Source organism: Elephas maximus, chromosome 2, assembly GCF_024166365.1.
Source record: "Elephas maximus indicus isolate mEleMax1 chromosome 2, mEleMax1 primary haplotype, whole genome shotgun sequence".
In the NCBI taxonomy this organism is placed as follows: Eukaryota; Metazoa; Chordata; class Mammalia; order Proboscidea; family Elephantidae; genus Elephas; species Elephas maximus.
In genome coordinates, this window is record NC_064820.1 from 121,966 (window position 1) to 142,139 (window position 20,174).

Here is a 20,174-nt window from a genome sequence, read left to right on the forward strand (position 1 = left end):
GCTGAAAAACTACTGGGTTACAGAAGAAATTAAGGACAGAGTAAAGAACTTCACAAAATCAAATGAAAATGAAAACATGTCCTACCAGAACCATTGGGACACAGCAAAAGCAGTGCTCAGAGGTCAATTTATAGCAATAAATGCACATGTCCAAAAAGAAGAAAGGGCCAAAATCAAAACGTTAATCCTACAATGAGAACAAATAGGAAGAGAGCAGCAGCAGAGTACATCAGGCACCAGAAGAAAGGAAATAATACAATTAGAGCAGAATTAAATGAAATAGAGAATAGAAAAACAATTGAAAGAGTTAACAAGACAAAAAGCTGATTCTTTGAAAAGATCAACAAAATTCATAAACCTGTGGCCAAACTGGTAAAAGAAAAACAGGAGAGGAAGCAAATAACCCAAATAAGAAATGAGATGGACAATATCACAACAGACCCAACTGAAATTTAAAGAAAAGTACAGACCAATATCCCTCATGAACATAGATGCAAAAATCCTCAACAAAATCCTAGCTGAAAGAATTCAACAACATATCAAAAAAAAAATCATCATGTTCAAGTGGAATTCATGCCAGGTAAGCAGGTATGGTTCAACATTAGAAAAACAATCAATGTAACCCATCACATAAATAAAACAAAGACAAGAACCACATGATCTTATCAGTTGATGCAGAAAAGGCATTTGACAAAATCCAACACCCATTCATGATAAAAACACTCAGCAAAATAAGAATAGAAGAGAAATCCCTCAACATAATAAAGGACATTTATGCAAAGCCAACAGCCAACATCATCCTAAATGAAGAGAGCCTGAAAGCATTCTTCTTGAGAATGGGATCGAGACAAGGATGCCCTTTATCACCACTCTTATTCAATGTTGTGCTAGAGATCCTAGCCAGAGCAATAAGGCAAGAAAAAGAAATAAAGGGCATCCAGATTAGTAAGGAAGAAGTAAATGTATTCCTATTTGCAGATGATATGATCTTATACACAGAAAACCCTTAAGAATACACAAGAAAACTACTAGACCTAATAGAAGAGTTCACCAAAGTATCAGGATACAAGATAAACATACAAAAATCAGTTGAATTTCTCTACACCAACAAGGACAACTTTGAAGATGAAATCACTAAATCAATACCATTTACCATAGCCCCCAAGAAGATAAAATACTTAGGAATAAATCTTACCAGAGATGTAAAAGACCTATACAAAGAAAACTACAAGACGCTACTGCAAGAAACCAAAAGAGACCTATGTAAGTAGAAAAATATACCTTGCTCATGGATAAAAAGACTCAACATTGTGAAAACGTCAATTCTACCCAAAACAATCTACAGATACAATGCAATCCCGATCCAAATTGCAACAACATTTTTTAATGAGATGGAGAAGCAAATCACTGAGTTTATTTGAAAAGGGAAGAGGCCCAGATGAGTAAAGAATTGCTGAAGAAGAAGAACAAAGTGGGAGGCCTGATTTTAAAACCTATTATGCTGCCACAGTAGTCAAAACAGCCTGGTACTGGTACAACAGATACCTAGACCAATGGAACATAACTGAGAATCCAGATGTAAATTCATCCACCTCTGAGCAGCTGATAATTGAAGAAGGCCCAAAGTCAGTTAAATGGGAAAAGACAGTCTCTTTAACAAATGCTGTTCGCATAACTGGATATCCATCTGTGAAAAAATGAAACAAGACCCATACCCCACATCATGCACAAAAACTAACTTGAAATGGATCAAAGACTTAGATATAAAATCAAAAATGATACAGACCATGAAAGAAAAAATAAAGACAAAGCCAGGAGCCCTAATTCATGGCATAAACAGAGTACAAAACATTACTAACAATGTACAAACACCAGAAGAGAAACTAGATAACTGGGAGCTCCTAAAAATCAAACACTTATACTCATCCAAAGACTTCACCAAAAGAGTGAAAAGACTGGGAAAATTTTTTTGGCTACGACATATCCGATCAGGGTTTAATCTCTAAAATCTACAAGATACTGCAAAACTTCAACAACAAAAAGACAAATAACCCAATTTAAAAAAACAGGCAAAGGATATGAACAGGCACTTCACCAAAGAAGACATTCAGGTGGCTAACAGATACATGAGGAAATGCTTGCCATCATTAGCGATTAAACAAAAAAAACAAACCCACTGCTGTCGAGTCAATTCCGACTCATAGTGACCCTATAGGACAGAGTAGAACTGCCCCGTGGAGTTTCCAAGGAGCACCTGGCGGATTCGAACTGCAGACCTCTTTGTAGCACTGAACCACTACATCACCAGGGTTTCCATTAGCCATTAAAGAAATGCAAATCAAAACTGCAATGAGATACCATCTCAGCGCGGCAAGGCTGGCATTAATCGGAAAAACACAAAATAATAAATTTTAGAGAGGTTGTGGAGAGACTGGAACGCTTATATACTGCTGGTTGAAATGTAAAATAGTACAACCACTTTGGAAATCAATTTAGGGCTTCCTCAAAAAGCTAGAAATAGAAGTACCACAGGATCCAGCAATCCTACCCCTTGGAATATATCCTAGAGAATTAAGAGCCTTCACAGGAATAAATATATGTACACCCATGTTCATTGCAGCACAGTTCACAATAACAAAAAGAAGGAAACAACCTAGGTGCCCATCAGCAGACGAATGGATAAACAAATTATGGTGTTTTCACACAATGGAATACTGCACAATAAAGAACAATGATGAATCTGTGAAACATCTCATAACATGGAAGAATCTGAAAGGCAGTATGCTGAGTGAAATTAGTCAGCCGCGAAAGGACAAATATTGAATGAGACCACTATTATAAGAACTCAAGAAAAGGTTTAAACACAGAAGAAAGCATTCTTTAATGGTTAAGAAGGTAGGAAGGGAGGGAGAGGGGAATTCACTAACTAGGTAAAAAACCAAACCAAACCCAGTGCCATCAATTCCAACTCATAGCGACCCTATAGGACAGAGTAGAGCTGCCCCCATAGAGTTTCCAAGGAGCTCTTGCTGGATTCCAACTGCTGACCTTTTGGTTAGCAGCCTTAGCTCTTAACCACTATGCCACCAGGGTTTCCAACTAGATTGTAGACAAGAATTATCTTAGGTGAAGGGAAGGACAACACACAATACAGAAGAAGTCAGCACATCTGGACTAAACCAAAAGCTACGAAGTTTCCTGAATACAACCAGATACTTCAAGGGACAGAGTAGCAGGGGCAGGTCTGGGGACCATGGTTTGGGGGGACATCTAGGTCAAGTGGCATAAAAAAGTTTACTAAGAAAATGTTCTTCATCCCACTTTGGTGAGTGGTGTCTGGGGTCTTAAAAGCAAGTGAGTGGCCATCTAAGATGCATCAGTTGGTCCAACCCACCTGGAGCAAATGAGAATGAAGAACACCAAACACACAAGGAAAATATTAGCCCAAGAGACAAAAAGGGCCACATAAACCAGAGACTCCATCAGCCTGAGATCAGAAGAATTAGATGGTGCCTGGCTACCACCAATGACTGCCCTGCCAGGGAGCACAACAGAGAGTCCCTGACAGAGCAGGAGAAAAGTGTGGTGCAAAACTCAAATTTGAATAAAAAGACCAGACTTAGTGGTCTGACTGAGACTGGAGAACCACAGAAGACATGGCCCCTGGACTCTCTGTTAACCCAGAACTAAAACCATTCCCAAAGCCAACTCTTCAGGCAAAGATTAGCCTGGACTATAAGACATAAAATGATACTCGTGAAGAGTGTGCTTCTCATTTCAAGTAGATACACGAGACCAAATGGGCAGCTCCTGTCCAGAGGTGTGATGAGAGGCTAGAAAGGGATAGGAGGAGCAGGTTGAATGGACACAGGAAATCCTGGGTGGAAAGGGAGAGTGTGCTGTCACATTATAGGGAGAGCAGCTAGGGTCACAGAACAATATGTGTATGAATTTTTGTATGAGAAACTAACTTGAGCTGTAAACGTTCACCTAAAGCACAATAAAAAAGGACAATACCAGTCCATTTCAGCTCACTAATGCCTAGCATATTCATGTTTATGCATTCCATTCATTTTTGATGATTTACAATTTTCCCAGATTCGTACTTCGTACATTCCAAGTTCTCATTATTAATGGATGTTTGCAGCTGTTTCTTCTCATTTTGAGTCATACCGCATCAGCAAATGAAGGTCCTGAAAGCTTGACTCCATCCACGGCATTAAGTTCAACTCTACTCTAAAGAGGCAGCTCTTCCCCCGGTCATGTTCTGAGTGCCTTCCACCCTGAGGGGCTCTTCTTCCAGCACTATATCAATGTTCTGCTGCTATTCATAGGGCCTTCACTGGCCAATTTTTTCAGAAGTAGACGGTCAGGTTCTTCTTCCTAGTCTATAGTGTGGAAGCTCAACACAAATCTGTTCACTAAGGGTGACCCTGCCGATATTTCAAATACTGGTGGCGAAGCTTCTAGTATCACAGCAACACACAAGCTACCACAGTACAACAAATTGACGGTCACATGGTAGAAGTTGAAGCTGCGTTGACTGGTAACCAAATCCGGGCCTTCCAGGTGGCAGACAAGAACTCTATCACCACGGCACCAGTGTTCAGGAACCTGCTGCCTTGTAGTCAATTCTGACTCCTAGAGACCCTATAGGACAGAGTAGAACTGCCCCATAGGGTTTCCCAGGAGCTGCTGATGGATTCGAACTGCCGACCTGTTGGTTAGCAGCCGTAGCTCTTAACCACTAAGCCAAAAAGGCTTCAAATCAATTATATAAACTTCCACCATAAGAAGCTAGGAAAAGAAGAGCTAATTAAATCCAGTTTAATGAAACCCGAACCAATTAAATATGAGCACAAAAATAAAGAGGGTAACTTTTCACACACACAAGAAAATTGCTATCATATTAGTTTTGAGGGGAAAAATAGGAGTCTAGATGAATTTTGTATTTGCATTCCTTCTCTGGTGCCTCTCAGTTCTCGCCCCACTCAGGAGACACCGGCAGACAAGCAGCAGGTGTAATCTACAAAAGAAAGAGGGTAAGGACCACCCGGACCCACACGGAAATGTGATCTGGAGACTTTAGTGCAGAGAATGTTATCTGGCCACTCAGATTAACTGCAAAGGGGCAACGAGAGCCATAGGGCTCCCTTCGGCCCAGGCAGAGGGTCCACGGAGGGAACAACCCATGACAGCCCCTCTGCCCTCCCCCTACTACAGTGGGCCTAGGCAAAGTGTCCATGGCGGGAACAACCCATGACAGCCCCTCTGCCTGCCCCCTCACTACAGTGGGCCTAGGCAAAGTGTCCACAGCGGGAACAACCCATGACAGCCCCTCTGCCTGCCCACTCACTACAGTGGGCCTAGGCAAAGTGTCCATGGCGGGAACAACCCATGACAGCCCCTCTGCCTGCCCCCTCACTACAGTGGGCCTAGGCAAAGTGTCCACGGCGGGAACAACCCATGACAGCCCCTCTGCCTGCCCACTCACTACAGTGGGCCTAGGCAAAGTGTCCATGGCGGGAACAACCCATGACAGCCCCTCTGCCTGCCCACTCACTACAATGGGCCTAGGCAAAGTGTCCATGGCGGGAACAACCCATGACAGCCCCTCTGCCTGCCCCCTCACTACAATGGGCCTAGGCAAAGTCCACAGCAGGAACAACCCTGACAGCCTCTCTGCATGCCCCACCCCCCATTACGATGGGCCGAGGCAGAGGGTCCATGGAGAGAACAGGTGGTGAAGGCCCCTCTGCCCTTTCCCCTACTACACTGGTGGATAAGTGTGTGTATGTATTTTAAATTAAAATAAAACATCTAGAGTGTGTGTCATTCTTTTTAATGATTACCTGCCCTGATCCCTCAGAACTGGAGACTCAGACATAAACTCAGGATGGAACGAATTGACCCCAAGCTTCACAGGGAGAGGACAGTTTTGACGGGAAAGTATTGCGGTCATCCTGGTGCCTCAGGCCACTTTTCAGGAAATATCAGTGTAGATTCTTCCCACCACCACCACCCAAATTAAATTCCAGGTGAGTTAAATTTAAATAAAAACTGAAAGAGAGATAGTTACAGGTGAATAGGAACCTGCTTTCCAAATGGGTAAATCCAAAAACCCGTTGCCATCCAGTCGATTCCAACTCATAGCGGCCCTATACAAAAGAGTAGAACTGCCCCGTAGGGTTTCCAAGGAGCGGCTGGCGGAGTCAAACTGCCGACCTCTTGGTTAGCAGCCGCACTCTTAACCGCTGGGCCACCAGGGCTCCAAATTACCGAAGAGAAACTGCAATTCACCAAGCCCGTGGGGACGATGGTCAAGTGCAAAGGAAATGGCAAGACATCCTTTGGCTTGTCAGTGAGCATAAATAGCGTGAAGATTAACCTTCAGCGTGGTGAGGGACCATGAGCTAGTGCATCCAAGCACTGTCTATGGTCACCTAAGTTGGAATGACATCCCAGGAAGCGGGTTTTTAATGTGGATGAAGACTCTTTAAGTGGTCATTCTCTGTGTCAGGAAGTTAGCCCACAGCAAATGATCCAAAACAAAAGCCCAGATTCATTCTCAATATTGTGCATGGCCGTATTATTTATAATAGTAAAGAATGGAAGTCAAGGTTTGGGAGTGGTTAACAGTACAGCAAAGACTGACGGTTTTTAAAGAGCTTTTAAAAAATATGGGGAAGTGGTTACGATCTAATTTCAAGCCACAAAAGGGGTTGTAAATTTGTTTCATACCAGCTTTTTTTAACCTTTTTATAAACAATCAAAGGGAGAGTGCAGGTGTTTGCGTATGGACAGTAGTCGGAGGGCTGTGTGTGGGGTGTGAGGGCAATTCCACTCTTCTCCCTTCCTTAACTTTAGGAATGTTTTCTAGCTAGTAGGATCAGAAAAGAGGGCTTTATGAAGGTGGAGATAAAGGATAACTTCTGTCCAGCCCATCCAGGCTTAACTTAACACTCTGAGGCCAACACTGTCTGTGCTCAGCCCCACTGGGACATGAGTGGGGCACCACGCTTCAAGCGAGGGCTTGCTGAGGGGATCTATGGTTGACCACGCACAGTCTGTCCTGCAGGCAGCTGGTCAGTCTGCAAACGTGTGGGCATCACTGTATCTGATGGATGGTTGCTGGAGTGCACGCAGTAGGGGTCCAGCCAGACAGAGGCTCTGGAGGCTGCTGTCCCACTGCCCAGGGTGGCCTGGAGGACAGGGGTCCATGAACCATCAGGGTGTGGATACCCCAAGGACCCAGGGGAGCCCACTGTGGTCAGCACAGATAATCCACAACCAAACCCTCTGGCTTTCCAAAAGGAGCAGGCGAGTTTACTTTTGTGTTGTGTTTGGTTTTTTGAGTGGGAGGTTAATGCTGAGCTTTGCAGAATATGGAAGTACTTGGTGCGGTTCATCATTTATGATTTAAAATCTGCCAATGGCGTTGTGAAATCCGGGCTCCTGGGCTATTCTGGGAAGTGTAAACAGTCTGCCACCTGTGAGTGAGAAGACTGTGGTCTCTGCCCCTTGGGAAACTGTGAACAGCCCAAGTAGACCACCTAGAGGAGATCCAAAGTGAGAGAGAACCTTGGGCTCTGCAAGCAGAGCTGCTTGGAATATGACCAGATGCTCTGCTCTAGTGGACTGTCTAGAAGAGACCTGAAATGAGAGAGAACCTTGTACTCTGCAAATGGAGCTGCTCAGAACATGACCAGATGGTGTGCAGCCTCTGGTCTCACTGCTGCCACCCTGGGGACCCTCCAGACTCGGTGCACTGCCATGAAAATCTTGGGTCATGCCCAGGTTGGGGCTTGAAGAATGTCTTCATCTCCTTCTCTATTTGCTTCCTTTTCAAACCTGTGAAGTGCATACTCTCGCGCAGCCATCTTGCTGTAGTTCAGGAGTTCATAACATGTGTATTCTCATAAAATAGCATTCTGAGCCCCCAAGTTCTGCGTAAAGGAGCTACTGCTTCCAACCTTCCTCCTTATCTGGGACAGGCCCCTGCCAAACCCTAACCCTTCATAGAGAGAAACGATGTGATGGAACCAATGAGAGAAAGAGACAGAGAGACAGAGACAGAGAGACATAGAGTCAGACAGACATAGAGAAAAAGAGATACACAGAGAAACAGAGATAAGGCAGACCAGGAAGCCACGCTGCCCAGACTGAGACTGATGGAGCTGCCTCAGAACGAGCCTTGGGTCCCAAATTTCCTGACTGAAAACGAATCACTGGCCAAGCCCCTCCCAGATTCCTGACTTAAAACATCATGAGCAAAATAAAGCAGTTGTGTTAAGCCCCTATTTGGAGATGGTTTGTTATAGAGCCACAGATCGTGAGAACGAATGCTATAGCAAACAACGATTGTGAGAATGGCACAGGACTGGGCAGTGTTTCATTCTGATGGGCATAGGGTCACTATGAGTCGGAACTGACTCAACAGCACCTAACAACAACAACAACATTGAAAACAGAAACAAGTTTATCACCACAATGGACGACTGAATGATGTCAGTCCTCAAAGTGACATCTTTGCTTTTCAACACCTTAAAGAGGTCTTTTTGCAGCAGATTTGCCCAGTGCAATGCATCCTTTGATTTCTTGACTGCTGTTTCCATGGACATTGACTGTGGATCCAAATAAAATGAAGTCCATGACAACTTCAGCCTTTTCTCTGTTTATCATGATGTTGCTTATTGGTCCAGTTGTGAGGATTTTTGTTTTCTTTATGGTGAGGTGTATTAAATAATGAAGGCTGTGATCTTTGATCTTCATCAGTAAGTGCTTCAAATCCTCTTTGCTTTCAGTAAGCAAGGTTGTGTCATCTGCATATTCCAAGTTGTTAATGAGTCTTCCTCCAATTCCAATCCTCTGTTCTTCTTCATATAGTCCAGCTTCTCGGATTGTTTGCTCAACATACAGATTGAATAAACATGGTGAAAGGATATAACTCTGTCACACACCTTTCCTGACTTTAAACCATGCAGTATCTCCTTGTTCTGTTCAAACCATTGCCTATAGGTCTATGTAATGATTCCTCGTGAACAATTAAGTGTCTGTAATTCCCATTTCTACATTGTTATCCATAATTTGTTACGATCCACACAGTCCTATCTTTTACTTCATCATTTTTCTCTTGGCTTTAACTGCTCTGTGTTCAAGAGCAAGTTTCTGAGTCTCTTCTGACATCCACTTTGGTCTTTTCTTTCTTTCCTGTCTTTATAATGACCTTTTGCTTTCTTCACGTATGATGCCCTTGATGTCATTCCACAATTTGTCTGGTCTTTGGTCATTAGTGTTCAGTGCATAAAATCTATTCTTCTGATGGTCTCTAAATTCAGGTTGGATATGCTCACGGTAGTACTTCGGCTGTCATGGGCATCTTTTTATTTTCTTCAGATTCAATTTGAACATGCATGTGAGCAATTGATGGTCTGTTCCATAGTCGGCCCCTAGCCTTGTTCTGACTGACGATATTGAGTTTCTCCATCATCTCTTTCCACAAATGTAGTCGATTTGATTCCTGTGTATTCCATCTAGTGAGATCCACATGTATAGTTGCCATTTATATCGTTGAAAATAAGGTATTTGAAGTGAGTAAGTCATTGGTCTTGCCAAATTCTATCATGCGATCTCCAGCATCCTTTCTATCACTAAGGCCATATTTTCCAACTATCCCTTCTATCTCTAAAGCCATATTTTCCAACTACCACTCCTTCTTCATTTCCAACTTTCTTGTTCCAATCACCAGTAATTATCAATGTATCTTGATTGCATGTTTGATCAATTTCAGACTGCAGAAGTTGGTAAAAGTCTTCAATTTCTTCATTTTTGGCATTAGTGGTTGGTGTGTAAACTTGAAAAATGGTCATAATTGATTCCTAGCAGGTACAGCTGGGCTTTCAGTTACCTGCCTTTCGCACCAGACGCAAAGGCGGTCCTAACAGGCTGGTCTGTGCCTTTTCTTGCACAAAGGGTTAAGGGGTCACGTTTGAGGCTATGCTTGCTGAGTGGTGCTCTGGCCAACTTGATGTTTTTGGGGGGTGGAAGACTGGTAACCGACAGAGGCCATGTACCATATGGGGTGCTGGGTGAGTGTCAGAGGCTGGCACCCCCTCCCCTTGGCTCTGGGGCCCTATTTGCCTGGTGCCCCCTCCCCTTCGCTGTAGGCTGCGTCCTTCTGCCTGCTGGCTGACCCTCCTGCCCTGGGCCCAGCACAGAATCTGGATGGCATGGTTTCACTTCCTGAGTCGAGCAGGTGACCAAGGCCTGCCCATGCACACCGGGACCTCCAGTCTCTGCTAGGGCGCACCATGGCAGGGGCAATGAACATGTGTGTTTCTTTTTTCCAATCTGAGGTTCGTCTTTTTAATTATGATGGCCCTAGGGCGATGCCTGTCAGGGAGACGTGTGAGTGTTGGGGCTGCATCTGCTGGGTGGCGCTGGGGCCCTCCAAGAGTGCTCTGGGTGTCCCTGCCCCCTGCTAACCTCCATTTTCCCCTGTCCTCTCTTATAGGCCCAGTAACCCAGCCTCACAACCCTCCAGGACGGCTGGCCACTGTGCGCCTGAGGGAAGGTGGTGGTGCAGCTGGCCACCCTCTGCAGAGTCCGGCTTAGGCCCCATGACTTCTACCTGCATGTGGCAGTTGGGCATCAGCACACGGCCAGGCGGGTCCTGACATGCCTCTCCCAGCGAGGGGGGGAGACAGAGCATATCGCTGTCCCTGAGGCCATGTATGGCCAGGTCTTCACGGGAGAGTTCCTGGAACAGGTGAGCACTGATCAGGGCAACTTCCCTCTGCAGAGCTGCCTGCTGACCACCAGCACTGCCATCCACTGTGCCCCATGGGGCAGCGTCACGGATCCTACCTTTGTCCTGCAGGGCCGCCCCCAGCCTGAGCATCCACAACTCTGTAACACCTGGGAGGCCCCTGCCTCAGCCATGGTGGGCCCCCTCTCCCTGCAGGGAGCTCCGACCCTGCAGCCCCACTGTGGGCGCCCAGACGGAGACCCTGCGACCCCCCATGAGAACTTGGATGGAGACTTGGAGGGGCCAGGAGTGGGGCCAGGGCCCATGGACAGAAGGGGCAGCCCCGAGGCCTTCCACACAGGTGGGCCCAGCCCGGGCCCCAGGGGGCGCTGGTTCCGGAAGTCGTATGTGGAGGCCCTTCGCAACCCCGTGCCTCTGGGCTCCAGCTCCGAAGAGTCCCTTCTGGATGACGCCATGGACCCAACGCCCAGATGCTTGAACCAGGGCAGCAGGCCCAGGTCAGGTGCCACCCTGGTGCAGAGGGGCTCTGTGCCCCGCCAGAAGCCACAGGAGAGTCACCTGCCCACAGACAGGGCAAGAATGGCACCCAGGAAGTCAAGGTCGTGGGATAAGCCCCTCAGGGTCCCCCTCAGCAAAGGACCCAAGACCCAACAGGAGTCTGGTGACTCGGCAGACATCCAGACTGCAGGGATGGGATCCACGGGTCTCAGTGCTGCACTGCGGAGCCCCGAGAGCCCCCAAGAGGAGGAAGGTAAATGCCCCCTATCACATCCCCATGCTGCGGTAACAAGGTTCACGGGAAGCCCTGTCTCCAAGTCCACCTTGACTTGGTGAGACAATATTTGCGTCGATACACCTCCACATTGACAGAACTGAAATACCACTGTTTCCCAGGATTGCACCTGTGCTGTAAGGTGTGACCACCTACATTCCCTACCTGAAATGGGCCAGGTCTCTCCAGGTTCAATGGGACCCTGTTATTTCCATGTGTGTCTGTGTTTGCATTAGTGCTGAGCTGAGCAGCTATCTCGGACCACAGGGAAAGGCCTCCTCTGACCCGCCTTTCCTTGGTAGGTGTTCCTCTAGCCTCAGTCGGCGTCAATGCAGATAGCAGCAGCTCTCGGAGGCCAATGCCTAACACCTTCTCCAACCAGCAGCCCAAGCCGCTGTGCCCCGAGGGCTCCGGAGACCCTGAGCTCCGGGTACCTGGCCAGGTGCTAGATGTCAGCCCCATACTGCTGCAGTTGGGGACAGTGATCCTCCCAGGTAAGCCACACTGTGCCACACGGGTCCCCCTCCCTGTTCCCTGGGCCTAGCCCACACTTAGGACACCCCTCTGTCCTCACAGGGACCCGGGACCACAGCGGCCGGGCAGTGGTGCAGGTGTGCATGGGAGGCCCTGTCTGGGCCAGGGAGCATGCCTCGAGTGCTGAGCTGACCCGCCTCCTGATGTACCTGCACAGCATTCCCAGGTGGGACCCAAGCTGGCTCCCAGCTGCTTTCAGCTCAGACCTTCTATGTCTGGGGCTCCTATACTCCCAGGGGTAGTGATGTGATCAGGAGTGTGCTGCAGGGATAACCCGTGTGAACGTGTCCTCTAATATCAGGGAGTCTCCCGTCTGTAGTCACAGGAACCTCTCTGACTCAGAACCACGGCTGTGGCAACAGGCTCCTCCACTCCAGCCCCCCCAACCCCCCGCCTCTTCCAGCTCCTCCCAAATGCAGCAGCTGCACTCACTTGTCTGTCCTCCAGGCCTCCCACGGGGCAGGGGTCCCTCAGCCCAGGCTTCTCCCCCTCTTCACAACTCCCTAGTTTACTCTGGTTTCCCTCCATAAGTTGTCCCATCCATCTTAATTAGACCGTTAATTGGACATTGCTCTGCATTATCCAGTGTTGTTAATTTATACTTTATACTCTCCTTTATTCTAAAAAAAAGGCTTAAAGTAGCCTTGGATAAAAAGTGAACTGACATAGCCAGGAGTTCAGAATAAAATGTGAAGAGACCATACAGAGAAACGTGCTGTGTGGTGCAGGACCAGCGAGTGTTAGTGCGGTTTCTGCTCATCCCAGCCCCCAAGATGAGGCTTGCACGCCATTGTCTCCTGAGGGCAAAGTGTGTCAGCTGCAGCCTGCATGGGACACAGCATCGCCACGGATGACCTTCTCCCAGGCTGTGGTTTTGGGTGTTCCGGTGGACCAGGACAGAAGCAGGATTGCTAGTCAAGGGAGGTTAAAGGTGTCATTGGACCCTTCTGTTCATCAGACACAGACGGAGCCCATAGTCAGACTTCCTGTGTCTAGGCCTGGCTCTGCCCTTGCTGACGGGGGTAGGAATGGGTCTCACTAGGCTGGTCCATGGTGGTAACAGCATCTCAAAAGTGTGTTAAAGGCTTAGAGTGATCTATGTAAGGTCTGGAGTACTGTGGTATGTGATACACCATCACATGATAGAGTCTCGTTTGAGGACATATTACGTGGTATATCATCACATCATGTGATATCATGTCAGAGCATATTGCATGATACATCATCACGTGATACGATCTTCTATGAGGACATATTAAATGATACACCATCACATCACTGATCTTTTGTTCTTTGCAGCATATCAACTTTCTATTTAAATTTCTTCTGAGGTGGTTTAGGTGGAATCAATGCGGGAACATTTAGGCAGAAAAAGAGTATGCCCAGTCCTCACTTATCGACATGGTTAAGTTCCAAAGACTAGGTCATTACGCAAAAATCAGCATTATGCAAAACTGGAGAATGACCACATCAGATCACAAAATGAAGAATGACTACATCATTACATAACTGCCAAACTACATCACTATATAACTGCCAAACCACTCAGAATCATAACCTAGCCAAGCTGACATATAACCTTAACCATCACAACCAGTGTTACTCTCACCTCGAAGCTTGGTGTTTGTTACTACCGGACCTAACATCGTTAATGCACAAAATAGGTTTTTTACTATTGTCGTAAATGCAAAATGTCAGATAACGAGATAGTTGATAAGTGAGGAGTAGCTATAATGATATTCTCTCCACACTCCTTTCCCAGAGTTTAAAAAAAAAAATAGTTCCCAGTTATCCAGCAGACACTAGTTTTACTGCCCCAAGTGAGCCTGGGATTTCAAAATTGTCCATCAGCACAGATTTCAAAATATAATGAAACTGCCCTGGGAAAATAGGTTTCATCTTTGCATCATTTTGTACCTTGTAAACTCTGTTCTAGGATAGTAATATTTTCTGTTTTCCAAAAGCATCCTTGTATGGGAGCCTACAGAACTAACCCGGGCTGTGACAGAAAGCTGTCCTTATCAACAAGCATAGTACTATCACAGACTGTGAGGAGTGTGCGTCCTTCCACACACCACACCTCACTTAGCCAGTGAGTTATGTTCTGTTTCCTCCATTTGTAAATGAAATACCTAAGAACGAAGGGGTTAAATTCTTTTCCAGAACCTCACCGTGGGGACTGGGGGCAGCAGAGCCAGGACTTGACCCCAGGCCTTTAGTCCTGTGCTTCTCCCACCGTGCCACAGCAAAGAAGGACCATGTCACCAAAGCAGGTGTCTTCACCAGCCCTGGAGTCTGGAGGGAGTCTCTGCTGAGAAACAAATTCCTAAAGTGCCTGGAAAGAAATGCTTCTGAAGCCTCAGGATTTGACTGATTATTTCCCTGCAAGCGCCCTAGTCTCACCAGTATCCTAATGGGCTATTGTACCTTGAGAAGCCAAATCCACTCCCCTCATGGGATGCGAGACCTGCCTTCAGCTCTGTTAGGGTCTAGCCCAGCTCCACCCAAGGAAATGCATCTGCAGTGTGTCTTGATAACAGTTACTGCAGCTGTGTGATAAGGAACACTGCATGCCTGTGAGCTTGCCTTGAAAAGGGACTACCATCAAAGTCTTAGATACAGACACATATGGAGTCTCAGAGTAACCCCCCGACTCCTGGCCAGTGTGGAAATCCATCCATCATCCATTCACCTGTCCTCCATCCACTCATCCTCCATCCATCCTCCGTTCATCCACCCTCCACCTATCCCACATCCTCTGTCCATTCATCCTTCCTTTATCCATCCGTCTCCCATTCATCTATCCTCCATCCATCCACTCTCCATTTATCACACATCCTCCATCCATTCATCCATTCTCCATCTGTCCAACCTTCCATTCATCCATCCATCCATCCATCAACTATCCATCCTCCATACATCCACCCATCCATCTACCCTCCATCCATTCATCCATCCTCCATCCATCGATCTTCCATCCAACTATCCACCAACCACCCGTCCATCCACCCATCCGTCCTCCACTTATCCCTCCATTCATTTGTCCATTTATCCATCAGTATATCCAACCAACACTTACCTGGAGAATACAAAGGAGAATGGAATATGGTACCTGACCTCAAGGTAGACATGTATATGGACCCAAATTATAGATTCCAGCGTCAGGCAAGCCCATGGTGCTGGGGAAGGAGCCAAAGCCTCGGCCAGGGAGGGGCTGGGGAATTATTCACAGACAGACTCAGGTCTGCCTCTTGAAGGAGACAAGAAGAAAAGGACTTTCTAGGTAGAAGGCATAGCACATACAAAGCCCAGAACCAAAGGCACATTCCATACTGGAATGGGAGCTGAGAGTGGGTGAGACCAGGAGATGCTGGAAAGGGAGCAGTCCCCTGGGCTGGAAGACAACACTGATGATGGAGGGACCAGACTGGGGCAGGGAGACCCAGGATGTGAGGGCAGATTGGCATAGCGTCCTCAGGTAGAGAAAGGACCCAGGGGCCGAATCCAGGAACATGGTGGCTGAGGGGTTTAGTTGGCCAGCTCCACTGGCCAGGGAAGATGGAAACCCAAAAAAGAAAAGCAGGTTTGGCCTGGAGCTCACACAGAGTGATGCAAATGTGAACACGGTAATAAGCAAATCTCCTCCTAGCAGCCCCAAGGAGAGGTAGGCTGTTCGCTCTTCGGCCCTCCCTTCAGCAAAGCCACCAGCAGATGAGACAGATAGAGGAGAATGTGCCCATAGCTGGATAATGGCCAGTGATGCTGCAAGACACAACTGGCCTCCATAACACCTTGCTCCTTTGCACAACAGCTTCTCATGTTTGGAGGAAATTGCCTTACTGGGACCCTGAGATGCAGACACAACAGTGGGTGTGTGATGTCAGAGGTAAAGGGGTGACCACTGGGGGCGAGTTGTCAGGGGAGGACCAGCGGGGTCCAACGAGCACCATCCACCCTCATCACCGTCAGCTGCTGGAGCCTGATCCTGCAGGGAACCCAGGACCAGGGTGGATGCCAGCCTCAGGAGGTGGGGACTTTTGCCCCAGGACCCAGCCCTAGTGTGGACTCCACACCCTCCCAGCTGCTGTTTGGCAGGCTCAGCAGCCAGAAAAAGCCCCAGAGCAAAGACCTGCCAAACTGAGGGCTTCCAGGGAGGTAAGGGGAAGGCAAAGTCTGCTGTAACAGCCCTCCTTCTGTCTCTTTGTCATGTCTTCTGCGCGGCCAACACTCCAGGCATCAATTTTTGTTTCTCGAAACCATTCCATGTCCTCAATACATTGGCCTCCCCCAGGAGACACATCATTTTTCAACATATTCTTTAAAAGTCACCCCCAGCGCTAACTTCTCACTGGCTTTGGTGGCACACAAGGAGACCCGCCCCCACTACCAGGACGTGACAGCCACCAGTGGGTCTGCAGCTCTCCAAGATTGAATGGCTCAATTCCACCTTGGCTCCTAATCATTGCATGTGTCCATTTTAAGATTAGCATCTAGAAGTGCGGCTTGATGAGAATATTAAATAGTCATGGAAGCTAGAGCAAAGAAGTTCCAAAGAAAATGAAAACTTTTGAAAAGTGAGTATGTCTGGTTGCTCTAGCCTATCATTTTTGTTAAATTTAGAATGGAAGCTTCTGATCACAATTGCAATCAAGACAAAGCTTGTAAAGGATTTTCAGACAAGGCAGTGTTTCTGTTTTTGGAAGGCATTTTGCAGTCTTGTGTTAGCCCTGGAGACAGTGAGCCACATGGTGGTTCTCAGCCTCCACCTGGGAAATAGGTGCCCGTTTCTCTTCCTGTCCCCCCACATCATAACTAAAGTCCATGCTCATGTTAAAACCAGAGAAACGAAGTGATCAAGAACTCTTGGAGTCTTTGCTCCCTTGGTGGGCAGCTGAGGGAGAAGGGCCATTTTGTGCATCTGCAGTTTGGAGGGGGTGACCACAGCAGTACCTCTAACACCCACAGCTTGGAGGCCCAGAGGGCACCACTAATGAGGTTACACGTGATAGTAATCACTCTGTCTTCACTGATGAGTAGAACTGACCTGGAGCAGAAGTAGGGAGCCCTTGGCTTCAGAGACAGAAGGAACCTCAATGGTCACTACTCTCACATAGGTATGGAGAACTGGTGACCCCAGTATTCACGGACACCTGTTTCTCTCTGCAGGAAGGAGGTACAGGACCTAGGCCTGGTCATCCTGGTGGATGCAAGAAAGGGTCCAGTTGCTCCTGCTCTCTCCCAGGCCCTCAAGGCCCTGCAGGTGAGGTGGGGTCTTAGCTGTGCAGGGCCTGTGGGTGCCCTGAGGGTTAACATGGGACTCTAGTTTGTTTGAAAAAAACTGTACAAGGGCTTTGTGATTAAAGGGAGAGAGAGATGCAAAGGAGCCTGGCACCAGCTGGCCCCCAGCCCCTTCTTTCCCTGGGGTCCAGGCGGAGCCATCGGGCTAAGGAGCATCTGTCTGTCTGTGTCTGGGCCGTCTTGGAGGCTGGGCTCTGTGGTAGCTGCAAAGCCTTAAAGCCGGCCAAGACTATGCATACGGGTGCTGTGATCTCATTTTTTATCTGAATAAATCAGGGTACAGGAGCATGCACACCCCCTCCCAGATGGGACGGAGGCATGGACAGGAGGGATAAACTCATTGTGGGGGACGAGGCCCTGAACCACTCAGTGGCAGCTATGTCCCGGCTTCCAGGGGCTACATGGGTTGTTCTGGTCCCCATCAGACATGTGTGCACAGACCCTGTGGGGCCAAGCTGCACTGTGGTCTGGGGTCTCTGTGGGGTCTGGGGTCTCCGTGGGGTCTGGGGTCTCCGTGGGGTCTGGGGTCTCTGTGGGACCTGGTGCCTTGGCGCCTTCCCTCAAAGCCCAGGAAGCCCTGAATGCACCCCTCCACTGACGTCCCCTCCCCTGCTGCTGCCCCCCCCCCAACTGAGGCTAGAGCCCATTTCCTTTGCTCTGTCTTTGCTGACAGTGCAAGGCTGGACCCTCCTGATGAGGGTCACCAAATGGAGGAGTTTTGGCAAGGAAAGACTTGAGTGGTGAGGCTGGCAGGACTCGGCGCCCAGCTAAACAGCAACTTGTAGCAACATGCTCTTACCATGCTCATGGAAAAGAAAAACAAGCTTTCTTTTTTACCTCTAGAAACAGACTAAAATGTCCACAACATTAAGTGGAAAGATTTTGAAAAACATAACCAGAAGTTTTGATGAAATTCCTAGAAATCCTTTAACCTACTCTGTGTAGTTTGTTTGAAAAAACTATACAATCATGTTAAAGATCTGTAAGAGCCACCGTATCACATAACCCTCTGTGGGCGTGGGGGCCCTACAGACTCCACGGAGCAGGTCCAGGCTCCTGACTGGGATCACTGGGTTCATCTGCAACCCACAATTGTTGTCAGACTGCTCCGACATCTACGCCCTGGAGTTCTCAAAGCTGGGGCCACAGACAGGAATGTTTCGGATATCCCTCTATGTGGCCATGACCTTGTGGAAGGCTGTGGTCACCTTGAATCTCTGAGTCCAAGACCAGCAGCCAGGGGCCCTCGAGAGCCTCCCCCTGGCGTCCAGCTCCCCACCCCCTCTCACATTGGGTACTGGGTGCTGAGGCAGAGCCAGGCCCCCTGCCCTAACAAGGGTACTCTTCCGCCCCGGGACCCCCAACCTCCTGCTCAGGTGGGGATGCCTGGAGGGGACAGACAGGTGCCCACTTGTCAGAGGTATCATTGCGGGGTGACTTCCCATGATGTCATTCTGGAGGCAGTACCAAGCCCCTCCGTGGAGGCAGGGGGGGCTGTGTCTGGTCCCCTCTCTTCTCGTCCTCTCCATACCCCTCATGTGCCTGTCCTCCCTCAGCCTTACCTCCCAGGGTGGCTGTGGTGGGGACAGCCATAGCTCCTGTCTCACGATCATCTGTTCATGCCCTGGGCTTCCCCCATCATCGTCACCAGCCCTTATTAGGCTGTAGATCAGAGGACAGCAGACAGTGTTCAAATGGTCAGCTTTGTCATTTGCTGCTCTAGAGATGGTTTGGGACGAGGAGGATTTGAAGTTCTTGCCTTGGCTAGAGGCCTCAAGCCAACTGGCCCAACCTAGAATCCCTGCCGGGAAGCCAAGGACAAAGGAGAACCCGAGCTCCCCCGCAGCAGGGCACTGAGCAAGCCTCACCAGAGCCTTCTGTGGCCAGGTCCCTGTAGGGCTGGTAGTGGCTGTGTGAGGGCACTTTCCCCAACATTAAACCACCCCAAAGAGCTCAAACAGCACAGTGTCGTTTTGGGACAGACGGAGGAACAAGGGCAGGTTCTAGGGCCAAGCCTTATTTTTAAGGTGGAATGTGGCCAAGCACCAGGCAAGTATAGTGGGTCTGAGAATGGTGTGAGCATCCAGGGTGGGCTGACGCAGCTGGAGGTCAGTAAAGTCATGCTCCCTCCCAAGATGTCTCTGACCTGTGGCCAGACAGAAGCAACCATCCAGGTGGCTTGGAGATTATTTGAGTGTGAATATGAACCCACACCTGCTGACCGTATGAACTCCTCCTTGCACTGTGGTATATGCATGTCATGTGCCAGTAAATCAGGCATCAAAAATAAACCAGGAGCCACTGCATGCAAGAGACAGAAGTTGGGCCATCTATGAAAATCAACCCAAAATTGATCAATGGCCTAAATGTAGAAGCTTAGCAGCAGCACCTTCCCACGTGGAACACAGAGCCCTCCAGTTGCCATGCTCAGCTCTCGGCAGATAGGGCAAAATTGATCCAGAACCACTTACTCACAGTGCATCATTCTTCTTTGAAAGAACACTCCTCGCCAGCCATTTCTTTTTACTTGCCTTATTAACTTAAACCATGTGCTGAGTGTGGGAGGCACTCAGCATCTGTAACCCCCAAATGTCAGAGAAAGCAAGAGCTGGAAGTCATAATCATCTACTAAAATCTTTATGTTTTCATCACAATTGAATCTTCTAAGGAATCTCCTAGTGGTGTTTATGAGAGCAAACTCAGTTCTATTCTGTGGATGTGGGTGTAATTATGCCCCAAGCTGACATTTGGATTCTCTTGGAGGTTTCAAGGACTGAAGTCATGCAGGAACGGGCCTCACAG

General features: G+C 48.1%; 1 protein-coding gene across 1 annotated transcript in view; it reads left to right on the forward strand.

The window, feature by feature from the left end:
- PLEKHG4B (pleckstrin homology and RhoGEF domain containing G4B) overlaps positions 1 to 20,174 on the forward strand; it is a 110,360-nt gene that overhangs the window by 39,113 nt on the left and 51,073 nt on the right. Inside the window, 4 exon segments of the mRNA XM_049858300.1 lie at positions 10,544 to 11,519; positions 11,843 to 12,034; positions 12,117 to 12,240; positions 17,241 to 17,334. Coding sequence (XP_049714257.1) covers positions 10,544 to 11,519; positions 11,843 to 12,034; positions 12,117 to 12,240; positions 17,241 to 17,334 — 1,386 coding nt within the window.